Source organism: Panthera pardus, unplaced genomic scaffold (assembly GCF_024362965.1).
Source record: "Panthera pardus isolate Hobbes unplaced genomic scaffold, ASM2436296v1 HiC_scaffold_2, whole genome shotgun sequence".
Classification (NCBI taxonomy): domain Eukaryota; kingdom Metazoa; phylum Chordata; class Mammalia; order Carnivora; family Felidae; genus Panthera; species Panthera pardus.
This window is the reverse complement of record NW_026526765.1, coordinates 124,200,992-124,220,509: the sequence shown is the minus strand read 5'-3', so window position 1 is coordinate 124,220,509 and position 19,518 is coordinate 124,200,992. Positions and strand designations below refer to the sequence as shown.

At 44.3% G+C, this 19,518-nt stretch overlaps 1 protein-coding gene across 3 annotated transcripts in view; it reads right to left on the bottom strand.

Moving 5' to 3' along the window:
* Nucleotides 1-18,789, bottom strand: part of GFRA3 (GDNF family receptor alpha 3) — a 41,228-nt gene extending 22,439 nt beyond the window's left edge. The window contains exons 1-8 of one of the 3 annotated variants that reach the window (XM_019424298.2): nt 18,316-18,786; nt 10,158-10,445; nt 6,690-6,782; nt 5,076-5,388; nt 2,970-3,073; nt 2,670-2,804; nt 2,241-2,329; nt 1,366-2,039 (exon numbers count right to left, since the gene is read on the bottom strand). In XM_019424298.2, the coding sequence (XP_019279843.2) occupies nt 1,950-2,039; nt 2,241-2,329; nt 2,670-2,804; nt 2,970-3,073; nt 5,076-5,388; nt 6,690-6,782; nt 10,158-10,445; nt 18,316-18,403 (1,200 nt within the window). In that variant the 5' untranslated portion in view covers nt 18,404-18,786 and the 3' untranslated portion in view covers nt 1,366-1,949. Of the gene's footprint in view, nt 1-1,365; nt 2,040-2,240; nt 2,330-2,669; nt 2,805-2,969; nt 3,074-5,075; nt 5,389-6,689; nt 6,783-10,157; nt 10,446-18,315 lie in introns of those variants that run through there. The other 2 variants (XM_019424296.2, XM_019424297.2) reach the window with 2 other exon arrangements.
* Between the last annotated feature and the right edge of the window lie 729 nt (nt 18,790-19,518).

Here is a 19,518-nt window from a genome sequence, read left to right as displayed (position 1 = left end):
TTTGCAGGGAGGAATGTTGACCTAGCATTTTCTGGGGGCAGCGTGTACTATGGGGATACAAAAATGTGTAAGAAGAGGCTTCCCTCTTCTACCCGCCACTCTGGCAGCATTTCTGCACATCCTACCCCCGGTCACCTGCTCACTACCTTAAAACTTGGTTGAGAGAAAAATGGGAAGACAACCAAATATCCATTGATAAATAACTGGTTAAATAAATGATATATGTAGGAATATGCATTCATATAAGTCCATGCTCTGAAGCTGATAAAAAGGATGATGTAGTTCAAGCTCTACTCATGCATGCTGAAAGATATCTGTGACTTACACAGTGACATGCAGTGTCTGATCCCACTTACATAAAGTTATACATACCCATAGATTTTCATGTGCACATATAGGCAGAGAGCATTTGGCAGTTTGCTAGTGGGATTTTAGAGTATTTTACTTTCTTCTTTATAATTGTCTGTATTGTCCAAATGTTCTACAAAAACCACATACTGTAATTGCTAACTTTTCTGAGTTCTTATATTGTGTCAGTTCCAATGCTTTTACATGGATTATCTCATTCCTTATGAAGTGGGTTCTATGCTTTTTCACATTACAGATGTAGATAATGAGGTCTAGAAAGGTTGAGCCCAAGGTCATATAGCTATTAACCAACAAAGTCAAATATTGTTGGAAGATCAAATGAATTAATGCATGTACTTGCATGCAGTAGAGGCTCAATAAATGATGGTTATTATTATAATTATTGTACAGCACTTATTGCACTGTCTTGTTCTTCTTGTCTATTCCTCTGCTCTGGAGTGTTAAAGACTTGAAAACAGTATCTGAATTATTACTCCAGAATCTCCTGCATCCAGCACAGTGCCTTGCTGAGCCAGCACTCATCAGATGCTTAAGGAAAGAGTGAGTGAATGAATAGACAAATGTCCACAGCTCTATAAATATATTTTCCCAACTACTTTGTTTCCTAATCCCAACAGGATTGCAAATGGGATTGAGGACCAGTCTCTCATTTCCTCTGGCCCCCATCATGGTCTGGAGCAAGCCAATAACACGAGCAGGTGCTCAATAAATTCTTTGGTTGACTGGGGATACTCCCCTCTCAGCTCCTGTGGCAGATCCCAGGTAGTATCCCAGATATGGCTGGATCTGGGACAGATACCAGGTCCAAAGCCTCACATAAGCTATTTTTCCTTCCAACTCCATGTTAAGTACAAGGGACGTTGAGAGAATTGCTGAGGTCACACAGCAATTGGTGGCAGGGTAACTGTGTCTCCTGGTCCTGGCCACCTCTATTTTTGTATCTGTAACACTTCTAATTCTACATAAATTCACAATGCGAGAAAACAGGAAAAGAACAAAGTTTTAAGCCAAATGTTTAATTATGATCCAAGGGGCTGGGGATACTTCAGGACAGTAGCAGGAAGAAAGCAAAACCCAAATGTTCCGTCTCCTGAGGCTCAAATGCTCTGATGGATCCCCAGGTACGGTAGGCACTAGGTTCCTATATCCCATTCAGAGGAGGAGACAAGGGGGTAGGAGTCTTGCACCAGCCTTCCTTACAATGGGGACTGTCTTTCTATGCTGCCTCAGAACATCCAGCCCTGCCTACCTGGAGAATGCAATAGATAATGACTGATTTGTTAGAGCCTGGGTGATTCTGGTGGGCAAGAGGAAAGGATTACGAGAGAGATTGGTAGAGATGGTCTCCACCAGAAGATATGGCTAAATCATGGTCACCAAGTCCTAAGGAAGGGCTGAGGAGGGAATGAGTCACAGTTTCAACGATGGCCCCATGTGGAGTCAGTTGGATATGCAGTATGGACTGAGGGTCGCCATGTTGTTTACCGCACCTCCTTCCTGATGCCGCTCTTTCCTTACCCCTTGCAGGCTGAAGGTCAGGCTGGTGTGGTAGAGGGGAGAGGGGCCCAAGGGAAGTCCAGCTACCAGAGGCTCAGGAGAAGAATCAAAGTAAGTGTACAGGAGAAAAGAGAGGGCACCCAGGGCTGTGGCATCAGAGCAGGATTTTTGTTCTGTAGAAGAAATGGAATGGAGTCAGCTCCACCCCCTTCACACTTTGGCATCAGTCAAAGCCTGTCCCCCCACCCCTGATGTGTCCACTAGAGATCTATAGTATTCATGACCACAATGAGGTCACCTCATCTGTCCCCTTGTCTGGGTTTCCCCCAGCTAGACCAGTAAAGGTAGGAGGTGTGTAATAAAGGAGACCCTACCTGGCGTTCCATCACAGAAAAGGTAGAGTCTGCCCAGTCCTGGGAGAAGAGTTGGCTGTGAAAACGCATCTTAGCTGCAATGGCCTCCACTGAGGAGAGGAGAGAAGGTAAACAGAAGCGGGCATATGTTGGAGATCTCTTAGGCTCCCATGAAAGAAAAGGGAATGTCTTAGGGACCCTGGCATATGGAAGGATGGGTAGGAATGGGATATTGTTTCATTCTGCTTGCTTATTCCTAAAGCTGAAGAGTGTCCCTGGGGCCAAGACAGGTTGAACAGGAAGCTTGAGGGGTCACCAGGGAGTAGGAGGGGGCTGCTCTGTCTGCAGGAGATGGATGGAACCAGTGTGGACCACAGAGCTGACACTTTTCCTCAAACTGGGTCCAGCTGATCCAATCCCGGGGGCTGAGAGCAGGTGTAATGCACTCACTGAGGCAGGAGTTGTGGGAGAAGGACTCTTCCAGCTGTTCACACTCCTCCTGCCGGTTGCCACTGCCTCGACAGGTGCAGCTTAAGGCAACACTGATGTTGACATTGCTGACAAAGTTGGGAGTCATGGCAGTCCCTGTGGGGTGAATAGAGGACTGTCAGGGCCTAGGCCACCCAAACTTCAACCCCCACTCTCTGTCACCTGTCTCAGGACCACCCCATCTGGGTTCAGTCTCCAGAGGATTCTCACCCCTGGGAGTAGCCACCCTGTGGGCTCCCTTCATATGGCCCCCAGCCTCACCAATCAGCCCCATGTATGCTCGCAGACATCTGGACTGCTCTGTTGCACAGGTCCCTAGGATGTCCAAAGGATGGCAGTGGGTCTGGAAATCCACCAGGCGAGATCTGGAAGAAGGGAAATTTCAAGAGTACCCATTGAGGGTCTGGTCTGCAGCCTTCACCCTTGCTCCCCTTTAGATGACAGACCCATCTTCATGCCAAATCCTCCTTTGCATTCAGGGCATGGTCCAGGGCTTCCCCCTCAGTGAAGCCTGTTTCTATCACAATTAAGGGCACGATCACCCCAGTCCCAAAGCATGCCACTCTGAATTTGGGCTCCACAATCCCTAGGTATGAGATTTCAGGCAGCTTCTTTAACCTCAGTTTTGTCAACTATGAATAGAAATGAAAACAGTACTTCCTCATGGGTTTTTGTGAGGATGAGGTAAGAGACTGTATGTACAGCATTTAGCATAGTTGTTGGTACATATGAAATGTTCATTAAATGTTAAAGACTGTTATTATTAACATTGATCCTACAATAGGTAAGGCTGGTTATCTTCAGATGATACAAGTATGTTTTTCTGTACATATTTCTGCAATTTTCCTTACATTTTGCCTTTTGTTGGATAGGTGGTTTATTTCTCTGTCATGCTCACCCAAAAGCAAACTCCTTGAATGAAAGGACAGTATCTTAGTCATCCAGACCAGCACTTGTTATGTGATAGTAATAGCTATCAGCAACACAATAGGCAGTCTAGCAGAGCAGTTAGGCCAGACTCCAGGCCAGACTTTTTCATTCCAGCCCTCATTCAGTAACCTGACTTACTACCTGGATGAGTCTCAACAAGCTATTTAAACATTCTCTGATATGGTTTCTTCTCTGTAAAATGCAGATGATAAAAAAACAACAGCACCATCTATCTTGTAAGGTTTACATGAGTTAATACATACTAAGTACCTAAAACAGTACCTAGCCCATAGTAAGTACTCACTAAGTGTTGGTGTTATGATGATTGAGAGCTTTTATGTAGTATTTTACAGAAGAAGGAAGTGGAGCTCAGAGAGGTTAAATAACTTTGCCCAAGGTTACGGAGAAATAAGGGGTAGAACCAGGCTGCAAAATAAGTGACTCTCACTGTCAACGAATTCTACTTGAGTGGATGATAACTTCAATTTGGTGAATGTTTTGTCCTGAGAAGGCAGAGGAAAGCCAGGTCAGAATTTCAAATTTTCTGGACAATACATATCAAACACCTTACCAACAGTTGTGTACTTTGATTTGGTAATGGCAGTTATGGCCACACATCCTAAGTAATAGTTAGATTTGTGCACAAAGATTAATGAACAAGTGATATTTACTGCATTATTTATAGCAATAAAAAAAGCAACCTAAACATCCAACAATTGAGGAAGGATTAAATAAAGAATGGGGCATCCATAAAATGGAATGCAATGTAGGCATTTAAAAATCAAGTTGCCAAAAGGACAGTAAAACACAAAATAAGCACCCACCATTTATTGAGCACTTATTCTGCACCAGTAAGCTAAGCACTCTACATAAATTATGTAATTTAACGCTCACCAGAATCCCATGAGGTCTGTATTATTATCCCACTTTTTACAGAGGACTCAGAGGAACGTTAGGTTAAGTGATGGAATTTTAGCTTTAAAGTGACGGGCTCAAAATCGAACAGCCCCAGGATTTAAATTCACATTTGTCTGACTTCAGAGCCTGTCTTCACCACTGTTCCCTGCTGCCTCCATGGAAAAATGCTCAGGAGATACGCACATAAGTGAAAAAAAAAGAAGGTACAAATATATTTCTAGAGAATCCAGTTTTGTTTATGGGTATACAAAAAAGACTGGAAGGAAACGCTCCCAAAAGTATGTAGATTATCTTCAGGTGATGGATTCTGATGGATTTTATACGTTTTATATTTTCTGAAGTTTTTACACAAAGGAAAACAATTTTTTTTGATCACAGGGTTTTCAGAAAATACTACAGGGTGAAGTCAGTCCACGGGCTCAGGGGGGCAAGCCCAGCTCTGCACAGGAAAGCACCCATAAGGAGTGGCGTGCACTGAGCCCTTACCCACACCCAGCCCTCCCGCCCCAGCACTGGCACCTGCACAGCGGGTCAGCGACGCAGAGGCTCTGCAGCTCCAGGCAGTTGGGGGCCCCAGACGGCAGAGCGCAGCTGGGAGCAATGGTGTTGCGCCGGCGTTGCCCGCAGCCCTGGTCGGCCGGTGCGCAGGGGCACAACAGGAGGCCCTGAGCGTGGGGCTCCGAAGCCTTCTCGAAGAAGGCGCGGAGCTGATGGAGGCAGATGTGGCGCTGGCAGCGGGATCCCGAGCACGCTTCCCCATAGGCCTTGCGCAGCCGATCACACTTATCATTAAGAGTACATAGCATGGCAAACTTGAGGCAGAGGTCTGAGTCTGCGGGGATAAGGGCACCAAGTCACCAGTCCTCTCTGCAAACGTGCAGCCCAGTTTTGCTAGGAACCCCTGCAAACCTCGGATTTAACAAGGATGGTGGTGGGGGTAGGAGGAAAGGTAGGACTCCCTGGAATAAGTCCACTGCGAATCCTAGGCTTTCCCTCTACCCATAAACTATATCTGGTATTTGTGAGCTTCCCCCATCCTACTCCTCAGCTTTCCTACGTGTTAAAAAAATAATAATAAAATAAAATAAAATAAATAAAATAAAATAGGCCATATACATATCTTACACTCATTTACCTAGACTTGAAGTGGCCAGAAAGTTCAAATAACCAAAACCCTTTCCTCAATCCCATGGTGGATTGAAGTCTCATGGTGGAAATCATCATCTAGAGGCCCTACAACATTCTAAAGCACTTTCTGAACTGTCCAAAACATATGCAACTAAATTCTGCTGAGGATTTTTGTTTGGTTTTGCATCTATTCGGCCCATTTTTAATATTACCTGTCTGCTTTTAATGATTGATGCATGCATAAAAGTTCCCTGTGCTCTGAGGCTGGGGAAATTATGGTGATATTTTTATTGACAACATTCCAGCAGTCAGAACAATGGAGTAAATGGAACAGGTTATTCCCAGATTCCTTATAAGTAAGTGTTTATGCATAAATCTCTACACTTTTCTCTCAAAATACTAATTCCAATATACAGGACTAACTGTACAACAAAGCTCCTATCTTTCTCAAAAAATGAGTGTCTGTGTGTGTGTGCCTTTCCAATTAACACAAGAGCCTCACTTTCCAAAAAAAAAAAAAATGCATTTTAGTCCTTGCCAGACTGATGGCTCCCCACCCTGAGTAACCCCTGAGCAGTCACATTCTTTCTCACCATTTTCCCTGCCCAACACCTCACCCATCCCATTAAAATGGTATGAAAACAAGCAATTTCCTAGTCTTCAGGGACAAAAAGCTACTTTCCTGGCTGCCTCGAATGAGGGTAACTACTTTATTTCAGCATTTTTTTTTCTGGGACTGCTGCCACTCCATCAAACGCTTTGTAGAGACCCACCTTTTGGAACCAAGGAGCCCTAATGGCCTCCCTATTAACTATTTGTTGACATATAAGACCACAAATGCTCACAGCTCAGACTTCCACCCTGACACAATGCTTCTTTAGTTACGTGGCAGGCTAGAACTCTCTCCCAACACGCCCTCCGTCTGGCTTGTGTTCCCCATCAGCCACCCTTCCTTCAGGGTCCAGGTCCATCCCTCATGTCCCAACCTCAGACTGCCCTCCACACCTGGTTTGAGCATGTTCAGTTTGCTGAGATTCATTTTCCAGGGTTTTCTGGTCACGGTGTCTTCATAGGGGGAGACATCCAGTTCATAGTCACCTAGAGACAAGGTGATAAGAATCCTGAGGACCAGATTGGAGGCTGGGAACAGGAGGGGCTGTGGGCTCCTTAAGGGGACATAATAGATCATAAAGTCACTGCATAGCTCATAGACACAGTAGGTACTCAATAAATGTTGGCTAATCTTGTTGGAAGAGAAGGATGAAAGAGTGCAAAGTGTCACCCAGTTTGCCTTTGAGAATGCATCTATAGGGAGGAAAAAATATGGATGAGGTCAAGCAAGTAGGAAAGGATGGTCTGGATATCTGGGAAGCCCTGAAAGCTCCCAAGGGGAAAGGCAAGAAGACAAGAGGATCTAGGGAGAAGTCTTGGGAAGTTCTGAAAGAGAACTGATTAGAATGAGGAGTGGAAAACAGGGAACAAAAAGGGTGGTAAATTGCATTACTGTTTCCAGCTATTTGCTAGCTACCCACCCTATGAGAAGATTATACACACACACCCCCACCTCAGTTGCCATGTGACTTTCAGGGCCCCTATGAGAGGAGTATACTTTCACACCCTACTATAAGGATTGCCTATGTGATTTGCTTTGGCTTGTGGATTGTGAGCTGAAGTGACATAAATCACATCTGAGCAGAAGCTTTAAGAACCATCACATGGTCTTGCTGCTGCTCTTTTCCCTCTAGCAGCCTGGATCATCAAATGAAGAAGACAGGTAGGGCAAAGACAAATCCCACTCAAGGAAGCCCACAGACGATGTGTAACATGAACAAAAATTAAATTTTTTTCTAGGAGGCCAGATATGTGGGGGTTGGTTGGTTATTACTGCAGCATAACCTGGCAAATTCTTATTAAAAATGTAATTGGTGGGGTTGTCTGGGTGGCTCAGTCGGTTAAGCATCTGACTCTTGATCTCAGCTCAGGTCTTGATCTCAGGGTCATGAGTGTAAGCCCCATGTTGGGTTCCACACTGGGCATGGAGCCTACTTAAAAAAATAAATTAAATAAAAATAAAAATTAAAAAATTTGAATTGGTATCTAGAAATGAGTGCTGCAGTAACAAAAAAAATCTAAGATCTGAGATCTAAAAATCTAAAATTTTATTGGCTTTGGGACTGGGCAGTGAGTGGATATAAATAAGCTGTTCCTGAAGTATGAAAAATGGCAGTCCTCAATATGCAGTGGGAAAGCATTTGGGAAAACTGTTGCCTGCAATAACTTGGAAGGAAGATGTTATATTGAATGAGCTTGTGCTTTAAGGAAAAGAAGCTGAGAAGCAGAAGGTTACTAGTATGTCTTCTTTTTTAAATTTTTAAATGTTTATTTATTTTTGAGAGACAAGAGTGTGGGGGGGTGGGCAGAGAGAGAGAAGGAGACAGAATTTGAAGTAGGCTCCAGGCTCCCAACTGTTGCAAGCTGTCAGCACAGAGCCCAATGTGGGGCACGAACTCACGAACTAAAAGATCATGACCTGAGCCCAAGTCAGGAGCTTAACTGACTGAGCCACCCAGGTGCCCCTTTACTAATATGTCTTGATTGCCATTGGCATGTTGCAAGGTACTACAAGAAAGTTAAGCTCAGAGAAGAATTGATCAGTTTGCAAATAGAGAGGAAAAAGAAAAGAAAAAATCCAGAAATTTCAGGATTTGCAGGATTAAGAGATGGAACTGTTTTTCATATTCAAATATTCAAATATAAAATTAAAAAAATGCTTTGAGTAATAAGGTCCATTAAGACTCAGCCTTGGGGCAAAGACCGATTCAAGTATATGGCTATCATGCCCTTTGTGGAGATCTCTCACTGATTAAGATGGTATCAATAAATCCTGCCAGTTATGCTCAGGGAAAAAAGACTAGGGTAGTGGCTCTCCCTCTGATAAGAGCAAGATACTTCTAATTAAGTCTAGAAAGAGATATATGTCTTGAAAAGAATTATAGGGAAGGCTACTGGCACCAGAGGTGACAGAAACCAAAGATATAAAAAAAGCAATTATGTTTTGAGAAAGTTGTACTGCTAAGAGCCACCAGCCAGGATTCAAATAGACTCTAATGGAGACTTAAAATGCCCCAACGTTTCTCAGGTAGGCAGCAAGCTGAGAATGCTGTTCACTCCTCAAAGAGGTGAGAGTCTCCAATATCCATCTCAGATATGGCCAAAGAAACCTGTCATGGGGAGGGGGCTGGGCCAAGAGCCCTGGAGAACAACAGATAAAGCAACTGTCCCAGGGAGCAAAAGCAGGGCCTTATTAAAGAGCAATTCCTACTCCCAGGGAAGATGGCCCTTAGACAACAATTTGTGCAGAGGACTTCAGAACAGCTATGAAGTAATGTCTGCTGTGTGCTTCTCATTCCTCCTCTTTCTGAGAGTGTTTGTGGTGGTTCTCCAGTCCCTGTTCCACTGATGTATACTGAGAATATGTTGGAAGCAGGCAGATGACTGGTCCTTTTTGTCCACAGTTAACTAGATCAAGGGGAGTCCTATCCACACCTGACAAAGAAATTATCACAAGATCCTAGTCGGGAAGCCTGCTATACTATTTGGATAGAACTCTTAGGTTGCCACACTTACTGCCATGTGATTTTCAGGGTCTCCTGTGGGAAGAGTATACTTCCCCTCACCAGGGATTCAGGCTTGGCCATGTGATCTGCTTTGTTTGTGGAATGTGAGTGTTAGTATTTTATGTAACATCTGAGTAGCTTTTAAAGGCATCATTTGCTTCTGCCATTACTCATTTCCCTCTGCCATGAGAAAAGAACATTCCAGATGGAGGCCGTACCTTCAGCCAGGATCCCAGAATGAAGAAGATACATGAAATAGTTAACACAGAACATGAGCAAGAATGAAAACTTTGTTTTACAAATCACTGTCTTGTTACTGCAGCACAGTCCAGTAAAAGCTGACTAATACAGAGAGGCGTCTCTGGAAAGAGTCAGAAGAAGCTCCTCTCGTTGGCTCTTCTAGTCCTTCTCTCTCACTATCTTCTGTCTGGTTAGCGAGTATCCTTTCTGTTAAAGGCAGGACCAGGATGCTGTTTCCCACTCTCTCTGAACTTATGGATTACGTTGTATTTGGAATCTGTGTATGGGTTAAGACCATTTTCCTCCACCTTTTCTCCATACACTTCTGTCCCAGGAGCTCCCCAGGTTGGGCCACAGTCTGGTTCAGAGCTCTGCCAAGAGGCAGCTACATGTTGCCAGGTAGGAAAGGGGGAAGTAGGAAGAAGAGAGAGCAGCGCTGTGGGTGCCCAAAAGAATACTGCCAATTCCTCCCTCTACTTCTTGTAGATGTCAAGTGCAGAGCTTCATTACCATCCCAGCCAGAATCTACCATGCAGCCTATATCCTGTAGGATTAAACAACCACCCCACAAGAGCCATCTTCCTTAGCTTAGTCCACTCTATGAGGGGGGCCTCACCAAAGCTGCGGGCAAGGTGAATGGTCCAGTAAATGTCCAGGCAGGCAACTTGGTTCTTCATGCGCCGATGGCATGTGCAGCTCATCAGAGAGCTATTCCTGAGGTGCTTTGCTGCCTCCCTGCAGTCCTCAGGGACCAAAAGTTCCTGTGTGGGTGACGGGGTGCTTATACTAGAGGTGCAGGAATTCAGGTGGTGGTAGGCAGCACTGCAAACAGGATCAGCCTGGCACTTCCTCCTGGCCTGAATACAGCTGTTCACGAGCCAGCCCTCTATAGGGAGAGGGTCTGCTGTGGAGGAAGAGAGACCAGGTGAGGCTCACATAAGGTCAGAGTAGCTGCCTGGGAGTAACAAGTTGTGAGGTGGAGTAGAGGATTCAAGATGAAACCTTGGGCAGGAAAGTCTTGGGGTGGCTTAGAGGCCTTTAGGAATAAGTGGAGAGAAAAGCCCAGTAGGAGTAAAGAATCTGCAGCTGTCACAATCTGGACAGAATAGATGAGGCCCAAGAAGAGGTGGATTTGAAGAGAGGCTGCTCAGCCTCCTAAGAGAAGGAGGGGGACTGTTGTCCGAAGCTGAGCCTGATATGACCCTGCCAGGCACAGGGAAGAGGGCCCTTGGCAGAGCAATGCACAGGCAGGGCTAGTATAATAACCAGAGAGTTGACAATGTGCATAGGAGTGCTAAATGAGAGTCAGCGACAACTCTGAGGCTTCCATTAAAAGTCACTTTAAAATACCTTTACGGGGGAACTGTTTGGTGTTGGTGTTGGGGAACTTTTGCTGATTCTGTCACTCAATAATACCGATGTTGGTTTATAGGTCAGCCTTGTGGATCTTCCCTACATCCTAGGACTTAGCATCCTTGTCAAAAGGTAGCCATCATGCTGCCAGTTTTGCAAGGCAAAACATCTAAGAGTCATTTTTAATTCTTCTCTTTCCTTCATATCCTATGTTCAATCCAGTAAGTCCTGCCAACTCCACAATATATCAGGAACCTGTCCACCTCTCTCCACATCTATCACCACACCCTCAAACCACCATCAGCTCTTGTCTGAACTACTGCCAAGACTCCTTATTGGTCTCCTTGATTCCATCCTCCAAATTCATTCTCCCATACCATTCAGCCATACTTTTTTTTGTTTTGTTTTCCAGCTTTAGTGAAATTTAATGGACATAAAACATCGTGTAGGTTTTAGGTGGGCAACGTGATGATTCGATTTACATATATATTGTGAAGTGATCAAGACAATAAGATTAGTTAATATATCCTTTACCTTACATAACTAACATTTTGCTGTTGCAGCCAACTTTCTTTAAAAATTTTTTTAATGTTTATTTTATTTTTGAGAGAGTGAGAGAGCGAGCACACAAGCAGGGGAAGGGCAGAGAGAGAGGGAGACACAGAATCCGAAGCAGGCTCCAAGCTCTAAACTGTCAGCACAGAGCCTGACTTGGGACTTGAACTCATGAACCACGAGATCATGACCTGAGCCCAAGTTGGAGCTTAACTGACTGAGCCACCTATGCATCCGCAGCCATCTTTTTTAATGACCTTTTTTTTTTTTTTTACACGTTGGAAACCATTCCCATTGAGATAAAATTCATACAACATAAAATTAACCATCTTAAAGGGCATAATTAAGTGGCATTCAGTACATTCATAATGTTGTACAACAATCACTTCTATCTAATTCCAATATATTTTCATGACCCCAAAAGGAAACCCATACCCATTAAATAGTCACTCTCCCTTTTCCAACCTCTCTAGTCTCTGGCAACCACTAATCTGCTTTGTCTCTACAGATACCTATTCTAGATATTTTATGTAAATAGAATCATAAAATATGTAATATTTTGTATCTGGCTTCTTTCTTCTAACATATTGCTTTTTTTTTTAAGTTTATTTATTTTGAGAGAGAGCACATGCATGCATAAACAGGGAAGGGGCAGACAGATGGGAAGAGAGAGAATCTCAAGCAGGTTCAACCACAGTGAGGACCCTGATGTAGTGCTCGAACCCATAAACTGTGAAATCATGAGCTGAGCCAAAATCGAGAGTTGGATGCTTAACCAACTGAGTCACCCAGGTACCCCTAACATATTGATACACATTACAGCGTGTATCACTACTTCATTCTTTTTTATGGATGGATAAGATTTCATTGTATGGATATCCCATATTTTATCAGTCCATCAGTTGGTGGACATTAGAGTTGTTTCCATGCTTTGGTTATTGTGAATAATGCTTCTGTGAACATCCATGTACAAGTATTTGCTTGAATTCCTGCATAAAATTCTTTTAGGTGTACACCTATGAGTGAAATTTCTGGGTCGTATGGTAATTCTATGTTTAACTTTGTGAAGAATCGCCAAATTGTTTTTCACAGTGGCTGCACCATTTTTCATTCCCATTAGCAATGTACAAAGGTACCAATTTGTCAATTCTTATTTTCCTTTTTTTTTTCTTTAACCAGCCATCCTTATGGATGTGAGATAGTATATTACTGTGGTTTTCATTTGTATTTCCCTAATAACTAATGATGTTGAGCATATTTTCATGTGTTTGGTAGTCATTTGTATATCATGTTTGATAATTTTTTATTAAAGTACAACATACAGAAACATGTATTAATCAAAATGTACAGTACAATGAATTTTAAATTTAATACACTGTGTAACCAGACCTCAGATAAGGAACCAGCACATTACCAGTGCCCCAGATGCCCTCTGCCAGGCACCAACCCCTCTGAAAGAAACCAATGTCTTGATTTCTAACATTAGAGATTACTTTTGCCTGCTTTTCAATCACACAACATGTGCTTTTGGTGTCTTAGTTTCTTTTGCTCAATATTACCTTTATGAAGTTCACCCACTAAGTAAAGTTTACCCATTAAGTTGCAACTAGCTTGTTTTCCTTGCCGTATATCATTCCATTGTGTGAATATAATGTAATTCTAATGCCGATTGGCATTATATGGGAGCATCTCTTAAATATTGTAAATGAGATCATCTCATTACTCTGCTTAACTTCTTCCAACAACTCCAATGCACTTAGATTAGGGTCTAGTTTAGGGGTGCCTGGGTGGCTTAGCCGGTTAAGCGTCCAACTTGGGCTCAGGTCATGATCTCACAGCTCTTGAGTTTGAGCCCTGTGTCAGGCTCTGTGCTATCAGCTCAGAGCCTGGAGTTTGATTCCAATTCTGCATCTCCCTCTCTCTCTGCCGCTCCCTGGCTCCCACTCTGTCTCTCTCTCCTTCAAAAATAAATAAACATTAAAAAAAAATTTAGATTAGGATCTAGTTTATATGCCCTGGTTTACAAACCAGGGCATATAAGACCTGTCCTTGTAAGACCTGGTCCCTGCTCACTTACCTAACCTTACCTTCCAGCTCTCTTCTCCTCTCCCACTTCCTTTCACCCACACTGGCCTTCCTTTTGTTGCCACTGAACAAGACAAGTCTGTGTCAACCTTAGCGTTTTTGCCCTAGCCTTTCTTTCTGCTTGGAATGCTCTTCTCCCTGATCTTCACATGGTTGGCCCTTTCTGGTAATTGAGTTCTCTGTCTAAATAGCATCGCAGAAAGGCCATCCCCAACCAACCAATGTGAAATAACCCCCTAGCTACTCTACTACATCATTACTCCAATTCTCTGCATAGTACTTATCATCACTTAATTTTTTTAACTTGATTTTTTATTATCTCCCCCTCTGGACTTCTACATCTATCTTATCACTACTCTGTTGCCAGTGCCTAGAACAGTGCTGGTTCCTTATGAGCTCCTATTATTTAAAAAATAACCAGGGTTAGGGTGCCTGGGTGGCTCAGTTGGTTAAGCACCAGACTTCAGCTTCAGCCGTAATGATCTCACGGCTCGTGGGTTTGAGCCCCGCTCAAAACCCGTTTGGCTCTGTGCTGACAGCTCAGAGCCTGGAGCCAGCTTTGGATTCTTTGTCTCCCTCTCTCTCTGCCCCTCCCCTGCTAGCGCTCTCTCTCTCTTTCTCAAAAATAAACGTTAAAAAAAACCTTTTTTTTAATAATAACCAGAGTCGCCTGGGTGGTTCAGTCAGTTAAGTGTCTGACTCTTGGTTTTGGCTCAGGTTATGATGTCACAGTTTCGTGAGTTCCAGCCCTATATCAGGCTCTGCACTGGTAGCACAGAGCCTGCTTGGGATTCTCTCTCTCCCTCGTTCTCTGCCCCTCCCCCACTAGTGCTGTCTCTGTTTCTTTTAAAATAAATAATGAATAAACTTAAAAAAGAAATAAACAAATAACAGAGGAATTTTGTGAGTCACCTCTGTAACTTCTCTGAGCTCCTTCCCTCTATTTAAAATCAAAGAGTACCAGAATGAGGAGGGGCATGAGTTTTGTTAGTCCAACTTTTTCTTTCAATCAAACAATAATTAAGTCAATTACTTATTAAAATGCAGATTTCTGACACCATCCCAGAACTACTGAATCAGAAGCTGTGGTGATAATGCCTGGGAATCTGAGTTTTAGCAAGTTCACTGGAAAATATGATGCATCCCAAAGTTTGAGAATTGGTCATATCCAATGCACAAAGGCAGGATCAGTAGTATCGATTTCACCTTTTGCTTCAGGCTCCAATATGCTTCAGCATGACATTGTTACTCTTTTTATTTACATTTTTGATATTTTGCTCCTCATGGATTTTGGGGGGGGGGGGAAGCATTGATTTTGATTTTTAGTATATGTGCTGCTGAAGCAAGCATTGATTTTGATTTTTCTTGAGAGAGAGACGACACAAGTAAGCGAGAGGCAGAGGGAGATGGGGGAGAGAAAGAATCCCACAAGGGGCAGAGAGAGAGAGAGAGGGAGAGAGAGTGGGGCTCACCTGAACGGGGCTCGTGTTCACCCTATGTGGGACTTGAACTCACAAACCGTGAGATCATGACCTGAGCCAAAGTCAGATGCTTAACTGACTGAGGCACGCAGGTGCCCAAGTCAGCACTGATTTTTATTTTTTTATTTTTTTCCAACCAGAGTGGCTTGATTTTATTGCAGGGAAGCGAGGGAGAGGCTGGGCAAGTGAGGGTCTCTGTAGGAACCCCCATTGCTGAGTAGGACTGCCAGGCCCCAGGTCTGTCTGGAAGTCAGGAGAGGATCAGAGGCCTGTCCCCTTTGGTCCATCTTGGGCCCAGGGGTCCAGGCCCTCACTACTTGGGGTCAAAGAAGGGAACAGCTTTTCCTGTTTTTCCCACAGTCTCCAGCAGAAGGTCCATGCTGTGCTCAGAGTTGATGCAAACCTTCTTGTTGAACAGGTCAGTGTCAAACTCAACTTCTCCCACCTTGTTAAGCACCTGACTGACCTCATTAGAGCAGCCTTCACAGGTCATGTCCACAGAGAACTCGTGCGTCGGCATGACTGTGGATGTGATGGTGGCTGCAGCAGCAACGCCTCTGATTTTCATTAAAAAAATTTTTTTTAACATTTATTTGTTTTTTGATAAATAAATTAAAAAAGCGAGGAAGATAGAGAATGAACAGGGGAGGCACAGAGAGGGACAGAGGATCTGAAGCAGGTTCTGTGCTCATAGCAAAGAGCCTGAAGCAGGGCTTGAACTTTGAACTCATGAACCATGATATCATGACCTGAGCCGAAATCAGACCCTTAACTGACTGGGCCACCCAGGTGCCCCTGATTTTGCATTAAAAAAAAAATACTGCATTAAGAAGCACCTGGCCAACTCAGTTGGTGGAGTATGAGACTCTTCTGATCTCAGAGTTGTGAGTTTAAGCCCCACATTCACTGTAGAAATTACTTAAAAGAATTTTTAAAATCTTAAAAAAATATATATTACATTAAAATATTCTTTATCTTGACTACTTTTTCAATGGCACCCCCTTCACTCACTCACCTTAGTCCCAGTTCTGCCTAGCACAATTTGCTTCACTTTCTGGGCCTTAGTTTCCCAAATGTAAGGTGAGGAATTTGGATTAAACCAGTGTTTCTCAATGGAGGGCTAGGGAAGATATAGGTTAGGCCCCTTACAGGAGTATATCAGAATTTCCAAAGGTAATGGGTGGCTCAAAAAAGTATATTTGATCGTTATATATGTGGAAGATGAAAAATACTTTTGAAATTTCAAAAACATATTTAGAGAAGGCATGAGAGATTTATCTTTACCAAAAGAGAAACATGGATTTGGATGGTTTAAGAAGGGGAAGGGAAGGAAAAATAAGACAACAGAGAGAGAGGCAAACCATAAGAGATCCTTAAAGACAGAGAACAAACTAAGGGTTGCTGGAGGGGTGTGGGAGGGTGGGGATGGGTAAATGGGTGATGGGCATTGAGGAGAGCACTTGCTGGGATGAGCACTGGGTGTTACATGTTAGTGATGAATCAGTAAATTCTACTCCTGAAACCATTATTACACTATATATTAACTAATTTGGATTTAAATAAAACTAAAACAACAAATGAAAAATACTCACCAATTTTAAATAAAACGAAGTAAACAGTTTGAGAAATATTATATTTAAGATGTTACTGCTGGTACGTACTCAGTAAGTGCTTGCTGAAAGAAATGTAGCAAGTCCACGTCTCACTGCTTAAACTGGACTAAATATTGAGTCAGAACAATTTTCAAAAGTAAACCTCCAAGTTCAGAGCTGACAGTTCAGAGTCTGAACAATGGTGGATTTAGGGGCAATTGCACCTCAACAAAAGAAGGTAGGGCCACCCTTCTTCTAACAAAAGAAGGTAGGGACAATGTTGAAGTTCATCATAACAGGGTAGAACTTGTTAAACTTAATTGGTTGATGGGGAAAGTGTTTAAGGTTTCCGACTGATGTTAGGCATACCGTAAGGTTTCAGCCATACCGTTAGGGTTACTGAAATTTTCTGGGCAGTAAAACCAGATTGGTAATAACTTGCTACCCTGATTTACTGATGGAGTCAATCTGGATAGACCAGTCCTTTCCCTCCTTCCTTCCATATCTGTCTTGCAGCCGAGGCTCCACATATGTAGTATTTCATTTCTGCAGTGACTACTTTGTGAGCCGAAGTGACGGGTCCATGTATGGTCTCTGCCTCCACTGAGGCTCAGGGCAGGAGCCCCACAATGAGATTTCCATGCACCCATCCCACTCCCAAAGGTCACAGGCATGTTCCCTGTGATCTTGGATCCAAGGCTACCCTTTTCTGGGGGAATGGCATAGTTCTTTTTTTTTTTTTTTTTTAAACTGTTTTTTTTTTTTTTTTTTTCAATGTTTTTTTTTTTTTATTTATTTTTGGGACAGAGAGAGACAGAGCATGAAAGGGGGAGGGGCAGAGAGAGAGGGAGACACAGAATCGGAAACAGGCTCCAGGCTCTGAGCCATCAGCCCAGAGCCCGACGCGGGGCTCGAACTCACGGACCGCGAGATCGTGACCTGGCTGAAGTCGGACGCTTAACCGACTGCGCCACCCAGGCGCCCCAATGGCATAGTTCTAAAACCAGGCCCTGAACTATATATTCCACAAGATACTTATTGTGTATTTATAATAGAGCAACGCACTGTGCTGAGCCATCTTCCCCAACAGTGAGTTTTCTGCTGTAATTAAAATAATGAAAGTATGTTCTAAAAGGATGGAGGGGGTGGCAGTGAGAAATATTCTCAAATAATGATGTTAGAAGTTCTGGCAGCAGTTTATAACCCTAATTTGTAACAAGTCAGTTTTAACAAAAAACTTCTTTCTTCACGCGTACCTACTCCACTTCCCCAGTCCTTAAAGAGAGTGGAAGGGTTGAAGCCCATGTGCAGCAAATGGCATCCCAGCCTGATTCTCCTCACCTCCTAGAGATGCTGTTGTGGAAGTGGCCTGGCTGCTACTGTTCTGTGTCTGTGTAGACGCACCTCAAAAGAGGAAAGTGGGGGAATGGGGAGTAGGGGAACAAGGATATGCTTGGGTATCCTGGCCATTACTGGCATTCAATCTACAACAGTTCAAAAACTGTACTAGGCATGGAAGGTAGCCCCTTCCCGGCACCCAGGGCTTCCTTCCACGTACACAGGGCCACCTGGGACGGCGGTAGTGCGGTGTCTGAGCCCCCTCTGGACAACTGTGACCAATGCCCCCCCCCCCCCCCCCGTGCGTTCCTCTCCTCTCCCCTTAATGCCCTGGCCGTAGCGGCCCCGCGTACGCACAGACGACACTCACCGGCTCCAAGCGGCAGCGGTAGCAGCAGCAGCAGCAGCAGCAGCAGGAATAAGGGCGCCAGTGGTCGCGGGTTAGGAGGACGAACCATGGCTCTGTCCGCGCGCCGGCCGTCGGCTCCGGAGACGCTATGCCTGCACCCAGCGCCGTGCTCCCCTAGCTCCTCGAGCTGAGGTTCTGCGAGCCGGGATCCTCGACCGCCAGCCACTGCCGCCTCCCGCCCTTCCTCGCGCGCGGTGCCGACACTCTCCCACCGGAGTCCTGGGCGCCGCCCTCCAACTCCGAAGCGCGCGGACGAACCGCGTCGCTTCTACTCTATCGGGAAGAAGGCGGGAGTGGGGGCGAAAAGGGCATGCGCCCGGCTTGTGCGTGCCAGAGAGAGGGTTCTCTACCCGAGCCGGCCCACCTGCCGTCCGTTGCCCACTTCGCTTAGAGTAGGAATTATGCCCAAGACAATTGTGGCAGCTGTAGCTGGAGACTCGCCATATCAGGAGATCAAGTATTTATCAAAAAAAAAAAAAAAAAAAAAAAAAAAAAAAAAAAAAGCACCATTTCTCACTTTCTGGACTCCGCACCCCCACCCCTTCCAAGAAAACTTGAACAAACAGCACCAGGGCACTTCTAGGTCCCCCCCACCCCCCGGCTTAGAATTTGCACATCTTTGCCTCCATTTCCCCCTTGTAAGTATCTTCAAGGGTAAGGTCGGGTTGTTATCATTAACCCCATGATTCTGCAAAGATGGGTCCCAGACAGGTGAAATGGCTGTGCTGAGGACAGTCCTGCGGCCAGATTCCAGGACTTTTGCCAGACTAGCCTCCTCCAAAATTCAACCCCTTCAGTGTCATTAGGGAGGGTGGAAGGATTAAACCCTCCTCAGATTAGAGGTTTCCCTGGAGATAGATAAGACAGGATCCCTGAAGAAGGTGTTAGACCATTTAGCAGCCTCCTCATTTTCAGGTCGATGTTTCTGAAAGCAACCTACTCTATCAAGAATAAACAGTGAGGTAGAAACACAGCTGTGCCAAGAGCCCAGGATTTCTACCCACAAGGGTAAGGTTATTTGTCGAGCCTAGGGTTGATTCCCACCTGCTCCCAGGATAAACAGAGGCACAATGACTTGGAAGAATAACTAAGCAGTGCTTAGAAAGAGAAAGAAGAAGATAATGAAAGGAAGTGGAGGGTTTTGTCTCCTAACCCTGCAGCCCA